The sequence below is a fragment of the Podarcis muralis genome, chromosome 6 (genome assembly GCF_964188315.1).
Source record: "Podarcis muralis chromosome 6, rPodMur119.hap1.1, whole genome shotgun sequence".
Taxonomy (NCBI): Eukaryota; Metazoa; Chordata; class Lepidosauria; order Squamata; family Lacertidae; genus Podarcis; species Podarcis muralis.
Window position 1 is genome coordinate 84,818,293 of NC_135660.1, and position 21,483 is coordinate 84,839,775.

A 21,483-nucleotide genomic window follows, 5' to 3' on the forward strand; every position below is an offset into this window, starting at 1 on the left:
ACATCTTTACCCTGCTGTTTCACTGTCTGTGTGATGCAGGAAGCAGAAGTCGCAAGTCTCAGAGCTGCCTTTTGAGGTGCAGGTAATTATTATGTGCATCTGTTATTATGATCTTGGCTTCGCTAGGTGGAAGGCATGTTGCTGCCGCTGTGATAAATTTGCAGCCCTGCTTTCCTGAATCCCCTTTCCCTTGATACCAAGCGCAGACTGCTTCTAATTCCATCTTATTTTTTTAAAAAATCACACACCGTCTTAATCGCTGCCACACAAGGCCTCCTACTAAATATATTTCACAGGATTGAAATATAAAGGATTGGAGCGATTATTCAGAGAAAGCAAATTGCAAGTGGGGAGGAAGAAATCAAATGACACTTCTGTTTCCCCCCACGTTCCCTGTGAGTCTAAAGAGACAGACTGCTCAGGTTTTTTAGATTTACAGCAGAGAATTGCTTAACCACAACGATGGAAACCAAACCAAGAATATTTATAATCTAGCACAGTCTCTCTGTACTACTCCCACAATTCAAGTATTCACAAGTCCAGGCGGTATTACACACCCTCCATCATTTCTCCAATGAAAATAGGGATGTCCTATTCCAAAGCAACAACAACAACAACAACAATAATAATAATATAAAAAATAATAATCCTCCACCCATCTGACTGGATTACCCCAGCCACTCTGGGCAGCTTCCAACATATATAAAAACATCATAAAACCATACAGGGCTGCCTTCAGATGTCTTCTAAAGGTTATATACTCACTCATGTGACACACACACACACACACACACACACACACACACCCAAGCCAAGGAGATAAAGAGATAACACATTTGCTTCCCAAAATTCTCATTTTCTAATTATATTGTTAAGTATCAAATATTCAGAGAATATTCCAGTACCAGTAATTTGGAGAAATGTTGGAGAGTATGGAGTTATGTGACCCCCCCCCGAGTCAATGAGATAACACCATAAAAGGTAAAGGTAAAGGTACCCCGTACGGGCCAGTCGTGTCCGACTCTAGGGTTGTGCGCTCATCTCACTCTAGAGGCCGGGAGCCAGCGCTGTCCGCAGACACTTCCGGGTCACATGGCGAGCATGACGAAGCTGCTCCGGCGAACCGGCACCAGAGCAGCACACGGAAACGCTGTTTACCTTCCCGCTATAAAGCGGTACCTATTTATCTACTTGCACTTAAGGGTGCTTTCGTACTGCTAGGTGGGCAGGAGCTGGGACCGAAAGACAGGAGCTCACCCCGCCGCAGGGATTCGAACCGCCGACCATGCGATCGGCAAGTCCTAGGCACTGAGGTTTTACCCACAGCGCCACCCGCGTCCCTAGATAACACCATACCCACCAACATTTCTCCAAATGACTGGTAATGGAATATTCTCTGAATATTTGATAACAATATAATTAGAAAATGAGAGTTTTGGGAAACAAATGCGTTTTGGTTCTAGAATCTATTCGACCCCTTCATGGTTTCCATCTCTAAGATGCCTCTGGCCGTATAGTTTTACAGCGTTCCAGGATAACCAGGAACTTTCAATTTCTGCCATCCAAATTAGCCCCTTCAGCTCTTCCACCTTCCCTTGCAAGAGCCTCAGATGTGCCTTTTCCCTGCCACATTGCTTGGGCTAAACTCTCTTGCGGCCACATTTTCTTCCTTGCATCTCAGGGCTTGGTAATGAATTATGTCTCTGGGAAGAGGCAGGTGGAGATTCCATCTATTTCACCGCATCGTTTAGCTTGCACTGCAAGGATGAACTAGCTGATCCCCGGTCCCTCTGGGCTGGCTTGACCTTTGTGCTAATTTGATTTATTATTTTTAGTGCATTATGCTACACTCAGCCTTCTCGACTGTAGCAGGGGCTGTATGCTAATGATTTATGGGAGACATCTGGGATTCCACGGGCTAGCATACAGATTGTGTCACTGCTATCCGAGAAGCCTCCATTGATCCATCCCAAAAACCCAGCAAAGCAACAGAGTGTCAAATTCCAATCAGCTTCAGTTCACAAACCCTAATTGAACAGGTGGCTACAACTGTTCTGGAGTTGACCGTATCCCATCTTTTAAGAATAAAATCAGAAACAGACGAAATGCTTTCGTCCTCATTTCCCACCAAAAGATGATCTCCATATTCTCTGCCTAACTAACAGCAGCAGGGAGGAAAGTAATCTTTGCCACCTGCTCCAAAGGGGTGGGTAGGGACGCGGGTGGCGCTGTGGGTTAAACCACAGAGCCTAGGACTTGCAGATCAGAAGGTCGCAGTTCGAATCCCTGCAACGGGGTGAGCAGTCCCAGCTCCTGCCAACCTAGCAGTTCGAAAGCACGTCAAAGTGCAAGTAGATCAATAGGTACCGCTCCAGCGGGAAGGTAAACGGCGTTTCCGTGTACTGCTCTGGTTCACCAGAAGCGGCTTAGTCATGCTGGCCACATGACCGGGAAGCTGTACGCTGGCTCCCTCGGCCAATAAAGCGAGATGAGCGCCGCAACCCCAGAGTCGGCCACGACTGGACCTAATGTTCAGGGGTCCCTTTACCTTTACCAAAAGGGGTGGAGAAGTCTGAGTGCCTTGATTTGGAGATAAGATGTTTGGCCCTCCATTGCCATAAAATATTTGTCCAGGGGTGGGTCTAAACACAGGGGGAAACCGCTAGAAATAAGTCAGAAATTAGATCATTTAAACAGAAGAAAAATCACGCTTGGAAATTTCCTTCTCTCTGGTGCCATCTGGTGTTGCATGTACATACCACATTCAAATCGCTGTTTCTTTACTAATGTTAGTCGAGACCCAGGCCCCAGGTGGCTGACATAAGTTAGTGCTGCCACAGTCAATCAAAATTTTCATATTTGATTGCCTCCCCCCACCTCGTTTGGCTAGGGTGGTCCATGTGAAACGTCCAGAAAGCCCCACCCTCATGTTGCCACATAAGCCAGATGTGATTGGCTACATAGTATCATGATGTCATCACATTCACTACAGGATCCCTGAGTGTTTGGGATCACACAGCAAAGGAGAAAGAAGACTGGCTAAGGGGAGGAAAGCTTGCCAAAGTAGCAGGACCACAGCCTGAAAAGAGATACTAAATCAGTGTTTCTCAAACTTGGGTCTCCAACGGTTTTTGGACTACAATTCCTATCATCCCTGACCACTGGTCCTGGTAGCTAGGGGTGATGGGAGTTGTAGTCCAGCAACAGCTGGGGACCCAAGTTTGAGAAACACTTCGGAGTCTAGTTCTTACTGCTTCCTCCATCAACACACTGAAAAGACTGTTGCTTGCTGTCCGGACACAGGAATAGGTTAAGGCTGAGAGAGATACTGGGTAGTCTTGCATCAACCAGTGAGCTTCAAAACTGAGTGGGGATTTGAACCCAGGTTCCACTGGCTTGAGTCTAACACACTTCCACATTGCCACATTGTCCTCCCCAGACCTTTTTGATACGCCCGATTGTGACCTTTGCAAAGAGACCATTGTTCTCCTGTCGAGGCTTGTTGTTGTTTAGTTGTTTAGTCATGTCCGACTCTTCGTGACCCCGTGGACCAGAGCACGCCAGGCCCTCCTGTCTTCCACTGCCTCCCGCAGTTTGGTCAAACTCATGCTGGTAGCTTCGAGAACACTGTCCAGCCATCTCGTCCTCTGCCGTCCCCTTCTCCTTGTGCCCTCCATCTTTCCCAACATCAGAGTCTTTTCCAGGGAGTCTTCTCTTCTCATGAGGTGGCCAAAGTATTGGAGCCTCAGCTTCAGGATCTGTCCTTCCAGTGAGCACTCAGGGCTGATTTCCTTCAGAATGGAGAGGTTTGATCTTCTTGCAGTCCATGGGACTCTCAAGAGGCTTAGCCTTTTTCAATTGCATCCAAAGGAACGGCGGCAGCTCAACTCAATCTGCCCCGGGCTGCCCTCCAAAGGCACATGAACCGAGAAAGGCATTTATACGTTGTTCTCACTGTTAGCCTCTGTAATTTCGTTTGACCTGAACTTGCTGCCAGATCAGCTAGCAGGCACTGTGGTAAGTTGGGCAATAAAATAAATAAATAGCATGCTGGGGGATAGGGCAGTAAAAAGATTACTCAGTGTAGGGACAAATGAGGTCAACAGAAATAGGGTTGTCGTGGATATATATGCAACAGGAGTTGGCTTTAACCTTGATAGAATAGTCTCTTGAAAGACCATATTTCCTAGGGCAGCAGTAGAGAATCATTGGGACTCCAAATCCCATCAACCCCAGCCAGCATAGCCAATAGTCAGGGATGATGGGAATGGTAGCTCAGCAACACTGAGAGTGGCTGCAAGTTCCCCACTGCTGCCCTGGGGACTCATAAACAACTGCAGTGGTACCTTGGTTCTCAAACTTAATCCGTTCCAAAAGTCCATTCCAAAACCAAAGCATTCCAAAACCAAGGTGGCTTTCCCATAGAAAGTAATGCAAAATGGATAAATCCCTTCCAGACTTTTAAAAACAACCCCTAAAACAGCAATGTAACATGAATTTTACTATCTAATGAGACCATTGATCCATAAAATGAAAGCAATAAACAATGTACTGCAGTCACACAATCAGTCAATCAATCAATCAATCAATCAATCAATCAGTAGCTGAACTGGGTTCCACACAGTCACAAAAAACAAAACAAAAAAAGCCGCAAAAACAAAAACGCAAAATAAATAGCAAAAACAGACAGACTTCAGTGTAACACTCTAAGCAGAAGTGTGGCACTCAAAATGGAAGCGTGGCACTCAAAATGGAGCACGTTTGGCTTCCAAAAAATGTTCACAAACTGGAACACTAACTTCTGGGTTTGCAGTGTTTGGGTTCCAAGCTGTTTGAGTACCAAGGCATTTGAGAACCAAGGCACCACTGTAGACCTCAAGACTGATGCCTCATTTAAGAGGGTGGTTTTGCTGGAAGATCTATTTCATTGTCCCAAGTACAGGCAGAAAGAATTCCCCAGTGTCTTGCAAGGAACACAAATTGTTGACACGGTATTTTACAAGCAAATTCAGAATCCTCGTGGGGAACAGAGTAGCCATAAGACCTTGCTCCACACTGGAGGGGATGGGACAGGATGGAGAGAGAAAAATTACTCGTTGCTAATAATATGCAATGGATAATTTAAAGCTGTGGTGCAGATAGATATGCCCTCAGAACGGCCAACTCCAGTTGGAAATGTGACCTTAAAGCAAACAGATGTAATTTCTCGAGCGTTCCTGCTTACTTTGGCCCTCGGGTTCACTATAAAACTTGGATCCAAATTATGTCTGAGCATACTGCAGCAGGCATCTAGCCAAAAATATCTTGTTTGATTGGAAGTCAGTTAGAAACAGAGGCATTTTCACAAATTGTATTGAAGCTAGTCCAAATACTTTTGCAAGCCTTTGCCCGACTTTCCTGGAACCCTGCTTCAACCAGTTTTGAACCACAATGGTTGTAGGAGCATAAGTCTGAGAGATCAAGAGACAAAGGATAAGTTAAAAGTTGGCCTAAAATATCAGGCATATTGGAAGAAGTGTGCGTATACATTTTTGGGCAGACTTCATTAACAAACTGGTACAGCAGACTGATTTAAAAGACGAGAATAAGAAGAAACTAAGAGAACCCAAAATTGGCAGATTCATCCAGAGAATTTATGATCAGCTCGTATTTGGAAGAATCGCCTCAATCCATGGACCATTTCTTCAAAAGAAAACCTACAGCTCCCTCTTCAAGTGCTTCGCTAAGGAAAATGAAAAGTCCTAGTGAGATATTTACCACTTTCTGCACCCAACCAATCATACCCCACTCAGCTAGTTATACAGCGGTCAAAAGTCAAGTTCATTATCTAGGTGGCTGCATGTACTATTCCAAGCATACTGCCAGCATCCTTTGACTGCAATAAACTCATCTAGGTTGAAGCAATCAGAAGGGTCTAAGATATTGTATAATTGTCCTCCATTCAATATAGCAATAATAATAATAATAATAATAATAATAATAATAATAATAATAATAATAATAATTTATTTATACCCCACCCATCTGGCTAGGTTTTCCCCAGTCACTCTCCCAACAGAATATTAAAAACACGATAAAACATCAAACATTAAAAACTTCCCTAAACAGGGCTGCCTTCAGATGTCTTCTAAAAGTCAGATAGTTGTTTATTTCCTTGACATCTGATGGGAGGGCGTTCCACAGGGAGGGTGCCACTACCGAGAAGGCCCTCTGACTGGTTTCCTGTAACCTCACTTCTTGCAGTGAGAAGAACCGCCAGAAGGTCCTCAGCACTGGACCTCAGTGTCCAGGCTGAATGATGGGGGGGGGAGACATTCCTTCAGGTATACTGGGCCGAGGCCATTTAGGGCTTTAAAGGTCAGCAGCACCAACACTTTGAAGTGTGCTTGGAAACATACTGGTATCCAAGTCAGAACGGATGCATGGAAGTGATTTTCTCCTCAAAGTGCTCTGCAAATATGTCTCAGCATGGTACTGAGAGTTCAGGTAAATTACCAGGCAGGAGGCCATAAGGAGGAGACGACTTGAAAGAGTTCTGCTGGTTGCCACTCTGAAGATGCAGTGGTGGCAGAGAAGGAACCTGAATTTGCTGCCATCTCTACCACAGATTGCCACAGTCAGGAAGCACAGGCAAGCTGAGGAGGTGAAATCCAGATGGGAATGACATAATCGCCATCAGCGTGTCTTGCTGTATGTGGAAATAGATTTCTTCCCTCTACTTTCCATGGAAGTAGTGTAAGTAGGGTGGGAAAATAGGGACATCCATCCTGGAAGCTACCTGGGCAGGTATTCAACCTGGGAAACAACCTATTCTGATAGTTCATATAATGCACTGAAAGTTATTAAAATAAGTTTGCATCATGTTTCCATTTCAATATAGAATAATCAGACATGTTTTTCACAAAGGCAGGTGACGGCTTGGTCAGAGGCTTAGGGAGTGTTGACAAAATAAAACAAACCCATCCACTGAATATTGCTGGCAACGAAGGAACGAACTTGGAATTTCTTGATCATCATCATCATTTTATTTGTATGTCGCCTTTCCATAGTTAAAAACAATGCTCAAGGCGGCTTACAGCATGACCAGATGTACATAATTACCAACATAACAGAAGTCATAAACAATAAATAAAACACATCAGAAAGTACACAACCAAATGGAAAACAGTTTCCACATAACTCATAAAATCTAAAACTAAGAATACAGCATTAATATGAATCACAATTTAAAATGACATAGATAAAAAATAAAAACAATTTTTAAAACAAAACAAAAACAAAAACAGCACTCCTGTATGGAGCCTTTTCCTTTTCCTTTTTGACTGCCTGCACTCTCATATTCATTTACCCAAGAGCAAATTCCGTTTAACTCAATGAAACTCATTTCCGAGCAAACTTGCATAAGATTGCACAGCCTACATCTTTTCACCTATTACATATAATCCTTTGAAATTGTGTTATGCCTTGTTGGGGGGGCAGAGAAGTGTGTGCAGTCGGGAACTTGCCCAAAGCGTAGGAATGACAAGCTTTTGGGACTATTCGATGCTCACTCTAATCCTCTAATTCCAGGGTGCCCCGGGAATAGCTCCTCCTCCTCGAGGCTTATGTTACAGGGGAGCACTGTCATTTCCCTTCCATTCAGACTGAGTGACAGGGAGTGTCATTCCTACCTTTGTGTTGCTGAGACAGGATTACGGCCGCGTGCCCTGCTCAGAGCTGCTACCCACAGGGACAATTTGGAAGCTCAAGTTGATACGCAGCATCAGCTGCCTCCTCCGATTCAGGCTGGGTTGCTAAGGGCACATCTCACCAGTATCAGACACTGGTTCAAAGCTCTCCTTTCATCGGCCCCAACCAATGACTTGTGATCTCACAAACCATGTCCTATGTAGTGACATCACAATGAAGGCAGCGTGCTGCGTGATGTGATAGTAACTCACCATGACAGCAGCCTTTCCAGAGAAAGGAAATGAGCAGTAAAAAACAAACACACACACAAATGTCCACACCAAAATACACATAAAACAAGCAGCAAAAATAGCCATTTGGTTTCCAGATTGCCAGGGATGTGTGAAGGCTCCCTGAGAACTTTCACATCTTATCCGAGTTGTGTATTGTTGCTGTTTCTAAGCTCCCTTGAAAGCTCCCAGATGCTTCACTTGAAAAATGAATCTTGCAATGTGGGTTGAGTTTCATTTTAACATGCACTTGAGACGCTTGCTCCTTGTTTTACATGAGACTGCCCTTTTCAGATCTGAGTTCAATGGACACAGGGACTATCGCATTTAGTTTGTCTCACAATCTCAGTTCTCGAGACTCCAGATGCTGGTTTGTTCACTGTTTTGTGCATTTATGCCCCACCTTTTCCCAGGGAGATCAAGGTGGGGCACATGCCCCCCCCAAACCCCCATACTATCCTCACAGCAACCCTGTAAGGTAGGGCTAGGGCTAAGAGACAATGTCTGGCCCAAGTTTGCCCAATGAACTTCACAGCTGAGCAGGGCTTTGAATCTTAGTCTCGTGGGTCCCAGTTTGACTGGCTAACCACGACACTACACTGGCTCTTAGCTGTAGCTGGAAAGTGATTCCATAGAAGTTTTTATTTAAATATAACAACCCCCAAAACTTTCCTAAAATTAGGGCTTACCTAAACTTTCAGCAGTAATTCAACAGCACTTTCTAAATGGATGGAAGCCAAAATAACGTTCAGCAGACAGTTTTGCAGCCGCTTTAGTTACAGGGTCCCATCTTGCAGTCGTTGCCCTGCCAAATATTTCACCCTCTTCAAAGGAAATAGGGGCTGGAGGAGGAGAATGGATTGCAATGCCTAGCCGCCAGTCGTTTCTTTGCCTCTCCTGCCAAAAAACCAAAAGCAGGCTGTGGGGATCTCTCTTTCTCCAGATGATGACTTCAGCAACACCTAGAGCTAGGCAAGGACACAATTCCCAGAGCAGGTTTGAAATGTTTGTGTTTCCTCGCAAATGCCGGTGACATCATCGGCACCGGAGGACTTGAACTTCACTTTTGGCACGCGAAAGCCCTCCGGGTGACTTTTACACCAGGCGTTCCTGCTCTTGATGGATATTGATGTAACGACGCCTGTAATTAAAGGATTGTATATATAAAGGATTGTAGATATAACACATGCAGATGTAGTTAAATGCATCTGTGTTAAAAGAGCACAGAACATTTGTAACTGGGCAAGGAAATATGCAACCAGCGACAAAATGTTTCAGAGCTTTCAGCAACACAAAAGCAAGGGAAATTAGGTGCTTGTCCCTAGATTTGTCAGAGTGCGAGCTCAAAACAACATTAGCATGGATTTGCTGGGGTACTCTATGCCGTCACTTGGGTATTGCATCTTTATATCTTCTTTGGCGATCACTTGTAGTCTAGTAAGATTGTCTTCCATGAACACGGTCTTAACAGTGAGTCCGTAAGTGACTGTGGAGGCCAATTCTGGATCCACACATCCTTCCACAGTGGGGACATAGGTTTCCGGGCACGAGTTGATCACAGCGAGGGTTTGCCAAGCATGCCTTCCTCTTAGCACGTTTCTCCCTTTCGTCCTGAGTTTGAGCATCTTCAAAGTTCATGACACCTTTGGCAAAGGCTGTTCTCCAACTGGAGCGTTCACAGGTTAGTGTTTCCCAGTTGTCAGTGTTTATACTACATTTTTAAAGATTTGCCTTGAGAGAGTCTTTAAACCTCTTTTATTGACCACCAGCATTATGCTTTCCGTTTTTAAGTTCTGAATAGAGCAGTTGCTTTGGAAGATGATAATCAGGCATCCGCACAACACAACCAGTCCAACGAAGTTGATGTTGAGTATTCATTGCTTTGACACTGGTGATCTTTGCTTCTTCCAGTACACTGGCATTAGTTCACCTGTCTTCCCAAGTGATGTGTAAAAATTTTGGAGACACCATTGATGGAATCTTTCGAGGAGCTGGAGGTGGCATTTATAAGTGGTCCATGTTTCCATTGCTTCTTTATATACAGCACACTGGCTCAGTGAGGCAAAGTATGGAGAGTGAATTGAACTACCCTGAGTATCCTTTGGGTGGCAAAGCTGCATGGAAATGGAGAAAGGGTGGGGGGATATTTATATTTTGTCCCTTTAAAAAGGGCAACAGAACTCTGGCACCAGCCATGTACATTTCATTGCAATAGGTTCAGGGGTAACAAAAGCAAATATTTATTCCCACTATGCAATTAACCTACAGAATTGGCTACTACAGATAGCTGGGTTTGGTTTTTTTTTAAGGGGAGACAAATTTCTGGAGGATAGGCCTGCTCATCTGTGTACAAAGAGGATGGGGACAAAGAGCAGGGTGCAGCCATCAACGATGTGCTTCCATTGGGATCTTCTAGCTAAGCTAAAGTTGGGAGCAGAATGCCAGACGTCACCGTCTGAATCAGCAAGACCACTTTAATGTAGGCGCAAGTACTGGCTAAATGGAGCAAAGTGTGAGCAGTGGTAGGGAGACCAGCAATGAGAAGTTGGAGTTTTATAGACCATTCCACAACACGGTCAATAAAATTAGCTTGATGTGCAGCTGATGGCCAACTTTCTCAACACACTGGGAGACCTCACGGGTAGCTCTGTCCACTGTGGGAAATTCATCAGACCTTGGTCTCCCTTGTGCAGAATTTTAACCCTGTTAGCCAATGGGCTTTGAAATGGCAGACGTAAGCCCAATGGTCTTGCAAGGTCACCCTGAGAAAAAGTGGGAACAAGGAACCTCTCTGTGGAGAGTGTTCAGGACCCTCAACAAATTACAGTCCCCCAAGGTTCTTTGCAGGAAGTTGTGAGAGTTCAGCTCTCATAAAACCGATATGTTTGAAAGATCAGACATGCTCCGCAGGGAATATTTCCCTGCACGGACACTACAGACACATAGCCACCGAATACCAGGGGACCCAAATTAATTCTGGCTCTGCACCCCATTGCATCTGGTCACCTTATACCAATCGTGTAAGTGGAATGAAAGCTGCTTTTCGAAGAGCCCTCTCCTAAATTGGGAGACGCTATTTCGATTCCAGCTGCTGGGGAGATTCTCTTACAAACAGTTGGCTGCTCAAATACTTCTGCATCCCAAGAAACCACCGGTGGCTCGGCTTTCAAAGCCAGCCAGCCCTACTCCAGTCATCGCTGTGGGCTGAGTCATTTTGCTTACATCCCCGCAGCACTCCCAGCAAGCAATAAATTATGGCTGCAGGGAGGCAGTCGGGTTAAGCAGTCAGTGACTAGCCCCAATAATGGCCACAAGATGTGAAGTTTGTGGAAAGGAGCCATAATGGAAAGAGAGAGCTTTTCTTGGAATGGATGGTGTCAGTCTGGCCCTCGGGAGCTGGGGGGGGGGGGGATCTCCCTGAAGCCTGTTTCCTGCAAAAGGCCTTGTTCTTCTGAGGCAGTAAACTTTAGGATGTGCCCCTTAATGGGGGCTCCCACAACTGAATATTCCTCCATACCAAAGTTTCCACTGTACAAAGAAACTAAATACCACGGCAAAAATCCTGGCTTTTAAACCATAACCTCTCATTTTCCTATGTGTGGGGAATTGTTTTATAATTAAATTCCTACCCTGTGGGAAAATGGGGTTTAAATGTTTTAAAGAACAATAAACTCGGAAACATTGGTAATCAGTGAGGCTAGCATGGAGCTGGAATGTGGCTTGCTTTGCTGGTTCCAGATAGTAATCCAAATTTCTGGACCATTTACAGGTCAGGCTCAAACAAGAGCGCATTGCAGTAATCTAACCTGGAGCTGACCACAGTGGAAGCAGAAATGGAATTAGCAGCAACCTCAAACTGCAAGCCTATTGGTCCAGGGGATTGAGAAGAAAGTTAAATATTTAGGAGTATGGATAACAGTTAAGAATACAGTATAAATGTTTTTAAGGACAGCTATACAAAAACTTGGAGACAAAGAAAGAAAAACTTGGAGGTGTTGGGAAGGGGGAATTCATTGCTATTGGGAAGGATACCAGTAATTAAAATGAATGCATTGCCAAAAATTTTATTTTTATTTCAATCAATACCCTTGATCAGCAATGTGGGACACTTCAAAAAATGGCAAAAATATATTACTAGATTTATCTGGCAGGGTAAGAAGCCAAGAATAAAATATAAATTGTTGGCAGATTCTAAAGACAGAGGCGGATTCTCCTGACCAGATTCAAGATTATATTATGAGGCATCCTGTCTATGCTGGCTAAGGGAATGGATATTATTTTTAAAAATTGATGTTTTAGAGCTTGAAGGTCATGATAACAGGTATGGTTGGCATGCATATTTGTGGTATGAGAAGGTTAAAGTACATAGAGCTTTCTCAAATCATGTCGTAACAAATTTGGTGTACAAGGTATGCGAAAAAATATATAAATTTACCTGAATCCATTTCTAAAAGACCTCCAAACAGTGGGGTCAAAACTGCTACCGCCTCCCCGACACTAGATGGCAGAAATGAGATTCTGTCTAATTAGAATCCCCAAATATGGCCTGGATTCGAATGCTCCCCCTATCCCCAATTCATAGAATTGGAAGGGACACCAAGGGTCATCTAATCCAATCCCCTGCAATGCAGGAATCTCAGCTAAAGCATCCATGACAGATGGCCATCCAGCTTCTGCTTAAAAACCTCCAAGGCAGGAGATGTTTGTAGCAACTCCTACTCTTACAGTGCAATCTTTAATTTGTATGTAACTGCTTTGAAGCACTGGTTAAAAGTGGGAACAACAAGAATAGTAAGACATAGAAGATACCCAACAGTATACCATGATTTCTTTGACTCTAGGAACTTCAGGGTGGTGGACATGATTGGGCTGACAGAGAAAGACTGGTCCATGGTTATTCCATGAGATTTACGGCTAAGTAAGGATTTGATCCAAGGTCTGCCCAGTCTAACTTTCAGGCCACTGGCTACCATGAGGTCAAATGAGGAAAGTCTCTCTTCCTTGTATTTCAGAATGTCTTGGAATTCACTAAATGGGGACGACTTGCGGCGCCCCAATATACGAAGAACTTCGAGCCTCACTTCCAGTAGCCAGGGGAGCTATGAAACACCAGAAATGGGGGAACTCCAACGTATGTTGTGGACGCCCATTCCCTGCCGCGGCAACGTCAACGAAGTCTGGCCTAACCTCTACATTGGAGATTTGTAAGTAAACGGGCTTAAAGGGATGACAGAGAACATTCTGCCCATGTTATAACAACTTCCAAAGGAGGAAAGAAGGAAAAGACAGGCAAAGGGCTTATTCTGCCATCTTGTCCTTGTTTCCACATGGCATCACAGGCCTTCGCCTAGAAGCTGGGGTTGTATGGCAGACTACGACTGGTATTCATTAGAGCTGGGGTTTATTAACTCATTTTAGGTTTTAAAAAAACCTAGACTTTTGGGGTTGATTCTTCAGCTGGAGCGAATTTTAATCGCGAAAGACATAGTTTGTTTGTTTTAGGGATTTTTGCTTTGTTTCTGTTATTGTAAAGACAGCATTAAAAAGAAAATATCTGTACAGCTGAAAAGGCTGGCAGCATTCAGATAAATTCAACAGTGTAAATAAGTTTTGATGGATGCAATAATGGAATACGGAATGGTATAGTTTTTGTAAAATATGCAGGGATTTATGATTTGTCAAATAAGCCATGGAGAGAGAAGAAGGGAAGTCATTGGTATCTTAAGGATGTAAAAATGAGTACTTTAAAATGTAAAACAGAAAATTCAATAAAAAATTATATACAAAAAAGAAGAAAATATCAAAGATGGCTGCCTTTCTAATAATGAGCGACAGCTTTTGTTTATTAAGTCATAAGTCATCTTACATTTCCTTCAACATCCCCCAAATGTTACTATGCTTTGGTAATATACAAATACATTCCATAGCTACTGAGCACGTTCAGACCCCTTTGGGCTGCGTGTGTGTGGCCCCATTAGATAGATAGATAGATAGATAGATAGATAGATAGATAGATATGTACATCTACACATCTCAGTGTTCCTCTGAACATGCTGGTGCCCCCATTTTTTACTCCAGTCCTCTTGGCTCTCAGCGCTCATTAATTTTAGAAGGAGTGGTTGCCATCGCTGCATTTATTGGATGATTTGATGAATCAAATGGGTGATATCCAGTTCTAGCTGTATTTGGAGCAGACCCATTTAAACCAATGGACTTAAGTAACCAAATCCATCCATTTCAATAGGTCTGCCCCAAAGATGGATTCGCTGGCTATCACCCAATTTTTAAAAAAATGCTTTAGTGCTTCACGACTTCATTGTATTCCAATGCGAGAACATTTGGTTGAGAAGCAAATTGGAGCCTTCCAATAAATAAATTAAATGCCAGCATCAGTGTTGGGGAAATCCCAGACATCCAGGCACCACGCTGAGTGGTTGCTTAAAAGCTTGGTTCCTGCTACTAGGATGGGGGTTTGTTTTGGGGGTTTTTTACAATTAAAAATGGGACAATGGCATCTCAGCTATTTGAAAGCATTTCCCAACACTGAAGAGTAACATCTCTCTTCCCAACTCTGCTTTTCCACTCCAATACATAAAACCATGCAGCAAAAACCATATGAATAAGTTAAAAACAGACATCAATTAACCGTTATGGAAAGATGTATTCTTAATTGCCTGCATAGGCCCAGAGGAACAAAAAAGTTTTCAGGAAGCATTTAAAAGCTGAAACAGAAGGTGCTTGCTGAATATGAGCTGATGGCACGATAACTTGTCGTTATGAAGTGAGCCTCACCAGCTTGAGGAAGACCAACAATGCTCCCGTAGACGATTAAGGTGGGATATAAGGGTTCAGGAGATCCCCTGGACCTAAGTTGTTCAGGGTTTTGTAAATTAATGCAAGGAACTTGAACCTGGCTTGACCTTGCACAAGACATGTGGTTTAGTCCAACAAAAGGCCTCATTGCACACCAGACTTCTGGTCAAACAGGTTTGTGTTTGTTGTTGTTGTTTAGTCATTTATTTGTGTCCGACTCTTCGTGACCCCATGGACCAAAGCACACCAGGCACTTCTGTCCTCCACTGCCTCCCACAGTTTGGTCAAACTCATGCTGGTAGCTTCGAAAACACTATCCAACCATCTTGTCCTCTGTTGTCCCCTTCTCCTTTTCCTTCCCTGGAAAAGACCTCAGAGTCTTTTCCAGGGAGTCTTCTCTTCCCATGAGGTGGCAAAAGTATTGGAGCCTCAGCTTCAGGATCTGTCCTTCCAGTGAGCACTCAGGGCTGATTTCCTTCAGAATGGATAGTTTTGATCTTCTTGCAGTCCATGGGACTCTCAAGAGTCTCCTCCAGCACCATAATTCAAAAGCATCAATTCTTCGGCGATCAGCCTTCTTTATGGTCCAGCTCTCACTTCCATACATCACTACTGGGAAAACCATAGCTTTTACTATACGGACCTTTGTTGGCATGGCGATGTCTCTACTTTTTAAGATACTGTCTAGGTTTAGTAGATTCTAAATCTAAAAGCACAACTCTGAAACCTGCCAAACCTATGTGTGGTGGGTTGTTGCGCATGCTCAGTATGGGAAACAAGACTGCTGATGCTTCACATTCGACAATCTTCAAAAACAATTCCAAATACATACCAAGGCTGCATGGACTTGGTATGTTCATGCTTCCCTTAATGGTTAATTTCCATATTGTATTTGAGCTTTCACACCATGTAAAAGCCACTTCCAGAACTATCATGAATACAGTGCAACTATAGTGGAAATTAAAGAACCTTTTAAGGAGGGTGAAAGAGGAGAGCGCAAAATATGGTCTGAAGCTCAACATCAAAAAAACTAAGATCATGGCCACTGGTCCCACCATCTCCTGGCAAATAGAAAGGGAAGAAATGGAGGCAGTGAGAGATTTTACTTACTTGGGCTCCATGATCACTGCAGATGGTGACAGCAGTCACGAAATTTAAAAACGCCTGCTTCTTGGGAGAAAAGCGATGATAAACCTAGACAGCATCTTAAAAAGCAGAGACATCACCTTGCCAAGAAAGGCCCGTATAGTTAAAGCTATGGTTTTCCCAGTAGTGATGTATGGAAGCGAGAGCTGGACCATAAAGAAGGCTGATCGCCGAAAAATTGGTGCTTTTGAATTATGGTGCTGGAGGAGACTCTTGAGAGTCCCATGGACTGCAAGAAGATCAAAGCTATCCATTCTGAAGGAAATCAGCCCTGAGTGCTCATTGGAAGGACAGATCGTGAAGCTGAGGCTCCAATACTTTGGCCACCTCATGAGAAAGAGAAGACTCCCTGGAAAAGACTCTGAGGTCTTTTCCAGGGAAGGAAAAGGAGAAGGGGACGAGAGAGGATGAGATGGTTGGACAGTGTTCTCAAAGCTGCCAGTATGAGTTTGACCAAACTGCAGGAGGCAGTGGAAAACAGGAGTGCCTGGCATGCTCTGGTCCATGGGGTCACGAAGAGTCGGACACGACTAAACGAACAAACAGCACTCCTCCCCATATTATTTGCAAAGGGATTTTTTCCCCCTGGAAGCTAGAAACATGCAAATTAGCACTAAAGCTTTACCGTGTTCTGCTATACTTGCAGAAGAGGTGTCTGCATGGTGCAAAAGCTCAATATAATGTGGAAGTTAACAGTTAGGGGAAAGTCATGAAAACAGAATAAAGCACCACATGGATGCAGCTTGCCTGGTTTTCTACAGTGGTGTTTCCTAAACTTGGGTCTCCAGCTGCTTGTGGACTACAATTCCCATCATCCCTGACCACTGGTCTTGCTAGCTAGGGATGAGGGGAGTTGTAGTCCACAAGCAGCTGGAGACCCGAGTTTGGGAGCTATGAGTCCCCAAACCAGCAAGGATATTAAATCTAGCATGGTCTAGAAAGTTAGCAGTTAATACACTAGTTCATGGACACCATATTAGCGCTGGATGTGGGGAACCTGCCTGGCTAGAGATTCGTTGTGTGGTCTTTAAGGGCAAGGATGGATGGATGTGACTAGCACAAATCTAAGCCAAATACTCTTTCCCCCCACAGATATATAGCCCGTGACATAGAACAGCTTCGCCGAATGGGTATCACCCACATAGTAAATGCCGCTGCTGGAAGGTTCCATATTGACACGGGGGCCAAATTCTACAAAGACCTGCCGGTGGATTACTACGGAGTTGAAGCAGACGATGATCCAAAGTTTGATCTCAGCATTTACTTCCACCCGGCCGCTAAGTATATAAGAGCAGCACTGAGCTCTCCGAGAGGTAAATATAACAGGCAGGGCAATCTATGTCATCTCTGGGGTCCTGGCAGCCTTACTGCATTCAAAGCGCAGGTACGAAGCGAGTGGCTAAAGGACTGGCCCCGGTCCAGGAAGACCTGGGTTCAAATCACTGCTTAGCCATGGAGTTCGCTGGTATGCCTTGGGCAAATCCTTATCCCACAGCATCCCTAGTGAGGTGAGATGATAAAAGGTCTGGAAGCCAAGCCTTATGAGGAATAGCTGAGGGAATTGGGTATGTTTTAGCCAGGTAAAGAGGAGACTGAGATGAGATATAATAGCCATCTTCAAATATCTAAAGGGCTGTCCCATGGAGGGTGGACCAAACTTGTTTTCTCCTGTTCCGGAGGCTAGGACTGAAACCAATGGATTCAAGCTACAAGGAAGGAGGTTCCAAGTAAACTTCAGGAAGAACATTCTGACAGCAAGAGCCTCCCACAAGAGGTGGGGCACTCTCCTTCCTTGGGGGGTTTTAAGCAGAGGTTCGATGGCCACCTGCCATTTATGATCTAGTGGAGATTCCTGCATCGCTGGGGGTTGGACTTGTTGATCCTCAGGGTTCTTTCCAGCTCTAAAATTCTATACTCAAATGGTCCAAGTGTCCATGAGAGATGCAACAATCATTTCCCCATTTAATCCTGATTTACCTCTTTCAATGGAAAATCCATTCAACTCCCCTGTGAAAATGGTAAATCTGAATGAATTTGGGTGAGGAATTTGGGACAGAATTCTGATGAGGACAATATTGTGCGGACACTGTCTTTGCTATGCTCTATGCTGTATAGGTAAAGGTAAAGGGACCTCTGACCATTAGGTCCAGTCATGACCGAGTCTGGGGTTGCGGCGCTCATCTCGCTTTATTGGCCAAGGGAGCCGGCGTACAGCTTCCAGGTCATGTGGCCAGCATGACTAAGCTGCTTCTGGCGAGTCAGAGCAGCACACGGAAATGCCGTTTACCTTCCTGCTGGAGTAGTACCTATTTATCTACTTGCACTTTGACGTGCTTTCGAACTGCTAGGTTGGCAGCAGCAGGGACTGAGCAACGGGAGCTCACCCCGTCCCGGGGATTTGAACTGCCGACCTTCTGATTGGCAAGTCCTAGGCTCTGTGGTTTAACCGACAGCGCCACCCGTGTCCCTATTCTATGCTGTATAGTGGCATTCAAACAAAAACTGAAGGTTTCCAATCTATACTTTTTGTGCTTTCCTTGTTTGAAGCTCACATTGCAACAGAGAAGCACACAAACTTAGATTCTTCAACATGCCAAGTCAACGTTTGACATTTCAAAATCACAGAGATACACCGAATCATTTTGAAATCTAAAACACCAAACTCAGATAATTGAACCCTCAGAAGGAATACCCAGCTAGACATCTCTGTTTGTCCCTTCTTATACAGCTATATTAGCGCTCTGGGACTCTGGTTTCTTCTCATGTCACTGAAGGGAAATAGCCCCAGGAGAATTAATCCTACTTTGACATAGCTAACAAGGAACTCTCCCTTTAATTGGTGTGGCAGGAAATAGAATGTTGGATTATTTTGATTGTTGTTAGCCGCCCTGAGCCCAGCTTCGGCTGGGGAGGGCGGGGTATAAATAAAATTTATTATTATTATTATTAGCTGCATTGCAAAAGAGATAGGACAGAATTGGGGCTGAGCTCCTCTGCATTTTACCATCCCCCACTTTTCGTGAGGCAGCTGGATGAACTGGTAGGTCTTAAGATTTTAACAGGACAAGGGGAAATGACGGAAAGTTCTGATATTTACTGGTAAGAGTCAGAAAAGGCATTCAATCAACATCCATATATCATAATTTGCTGGTGAAGAAGTCACACCAGGATTATGACACAAAGATTTCTGACATTCCCCACTGGGTTTCGCAATCTTGACCTACTGGCAAGTCTCAACATATACCATACCAAGAAGCCTGGGGTTTTCGTACCCTGACATATATGCGATGCTCTTGTCTTCTCTTCTCTTGCAGGCAAAGTACTAGTTCACTGTGCCATGGGCATAAGCCGCTCTGCCACCCTTGTGCTTGCCTTTTTGATGATCTGCGAAAACAAGACCCTCGTGGATGCCCTAAAGTCTGTGCGAGAACATAGAGGAGTCTGCCCAAACTCTGGTTTCCTCAGCCAGCTCCGAGATCTTGACATCCGGTTAAACAGCGAAAGGGGAAGGTCAAGAGGTGATGCCTTGAAACTTTAGCTGAAGGGTGCCCTACGCTGTGGCTCAAGACAAAGCCGAAAGTCAGAGAGACAAAAGGAGGCAAGCCTCAGAAATACCTGAACTCTGTGTTAGAAGAGGTGTCTGGGTAGTGAAATGAAAATAGTGAAGTATTTCTTTGATGTTAGAAACTAAGTCGAGATTAAAGGCACGCCAGACATTTGGCATACATGTTTTTGATTGATGCATGGACAGGTGAGAGCACTGGTAAAAGGGGCCATAACTGCAACAGAAGAATTAAATATACAAAGGGAAAGAAGGCAAGGCTAGGTTGCAGCAGAGTCAAAACAGGAGAGGTTTATAGAGGAGAGCAAAGTGATCATAAATCAATAACATTATTCGGTGAAACAAAAGGCTTGAACAAAGTTATTCTGTTGTTTCCAAGTCCGGCAAGAACATTGCCAGCTGAGCATTTCACATTTCAGTAAGCTGGACGCAGCCAGCGGGAGAAATTCAAAGGAATCCATGCACAGAAAAGCATGAAATAAGTACATTTATTTAATCTGGAGCACACTGGCCTTCGCACTGGTGGGCTGGGACCCACAACTGAGAGGTGCCCCAACCTAAGGTGGGGTTGAATTACTGGCACCACTGAATTTGCCTTACTCTAAGAATTGCTCTACAGCAAGGGTAGCCATTGTTGGACTACAGCTCCCATCATCCCTAGAGGACATAGCCAATGGTCAGGGATGATGGGAGTTAATTTTGTTTTGTTTTCTTTATTAAATTTCTATACTGCCCTTCATCTGAGCATTACAGGGCAGCTGATGATAAGAGAGACACTAAAATATGTACCATAAAGGTAAAGGTAAAGGTACCCCTGCCCGTACGGGCCAGTCTTGACAGACTCTGGGGTTGTGCGCCCATCTCACTTAAGAGGCCAGGGGCCAGCGCTGTCCGGAGACACTTCCGGGTCACGTGGCCAGCGTGACATCGCTGCTCTGGCGAGCCAGAGCCGCACACGGAAACGCCGTTTACCTTCCCGCTAGTAAGCGGTCCCTATTTATCTACTTGCACCCGGGGGTGCTTTCGAACTGCTAGGTTGGCAGGCGCTGGGACCGAGCAACGGGAGCGCACCCCGCCGCAGGGATTCGAACTGCCGACCTTTCGATCGGCAAGCCCTAGGCGCTGAGTCTTTTACCCACAGCGCCACCCGCGTCCCTATGTACTATGTACCATAGTAACCAACAAAAACAGCTCCTCCATACACTGTTTAAAAGACCATTGATAGTCTAATTAGCCAAAGGCCTGGGAGGAATATTTTTGCCTGGCACCTAAAGGTACGTAGCGAAGGTGCCAGGCAAGACTCCATGGGGAGAGCATTCCACAAGTGAGGAAACAGCGCAGAAAAAGTCTGCTCTCATGTTGCCACCCGCCGGATCTCTCGCAGAGGAGGCGCACGAGTTGTCACCTAACAACATGTGGAGGGCTCCACATTGACAGCAGTGACAGCTGTCTTTTTAAATCTCCCATGGAGCTAAAAGCAGCAAGGAGGTGGCACTATTCATTCTTGCCCTTTCCACAAGGAGCCCATGTTCTCCCTTGCTATTTTCAGATTAATCTTGTAAAGATCAGGCTGGGTGTGGGTGGGTGTTGTGATAATCTCAGTGACAAGAGGGAATTGAAACATGCGCCTAGAATATCAACATCCAAACAGGAATGGCACATTAAGAAAAAGATGGTAAAAGGTAAAGGTAAAGGACCCCTGGACGGTTAAGTCCAGTCAAAGGCGACTACGGGGTTGCGGCACTCATCTCGCTTTCAGGCCAAGGCAGCTGGCCTTTGTCCACAGACAGCTTTCCGGGTCATGTGGCCAGCAGGACTAAACCGCTTCTGGTGCAACGGAACACCGGGATGGAAGTCAGAGCACACGGAAATGCTGTTTACCTTCCCGCCACAGTGGTACCTATTTATATATCTGCACTGGTGTGCTTTCAGACAGCTAGGTTTGCAGGAGCTGGGACAGAGCAATGGGAGCTCACCCCATCACGGGGATTCGAACTGCCGATC

General features: G+C 44.7%; 1 protein-coding gene across 4 annotated transcripts; it reads left to right on the forward strand.

The window, feature by feature from the left end:
• DUSP13B (dual specificity phosphatase 13B) lies at positions 1-19,642 on the forward strand. Of its 4 annotated transcripts, none has more exons than XM_028729110.2 (4): positions 1-82; positions 12,971-13,162; positions 17,010-17,230; positions 19,232-19,642. In XM_028729110.2, the coding sequence occupies exons 2-4, from the start codon at positions 12,972-12,974 to the stop codon at positions 19,453-19,455; spliced, it is 636 nt and encodes a 211-aa protein (XP_028584943.2). In that variant the 5' UTR covers positions 1-82; position 12,971; the 3' UTR covers positions 19,456-19,642. The 4 variants fall into 4 exon arrangements, with proteins under 4 accessions (XP_028584943.2, XP_028584941.2, XP_028584942.2 ...); XM_028729108.2 differs by lacking the exon at positions 1-82 and adding an exon at positions 11,716-11,876; XM_028729109.2 differs by lacking the exon at positions 1-82 and adding an exon at positions 11,716-11,864.
• The last annotated feature ends 1,841 nt before the right edge of the window (positions 19,643-21,483 follow it).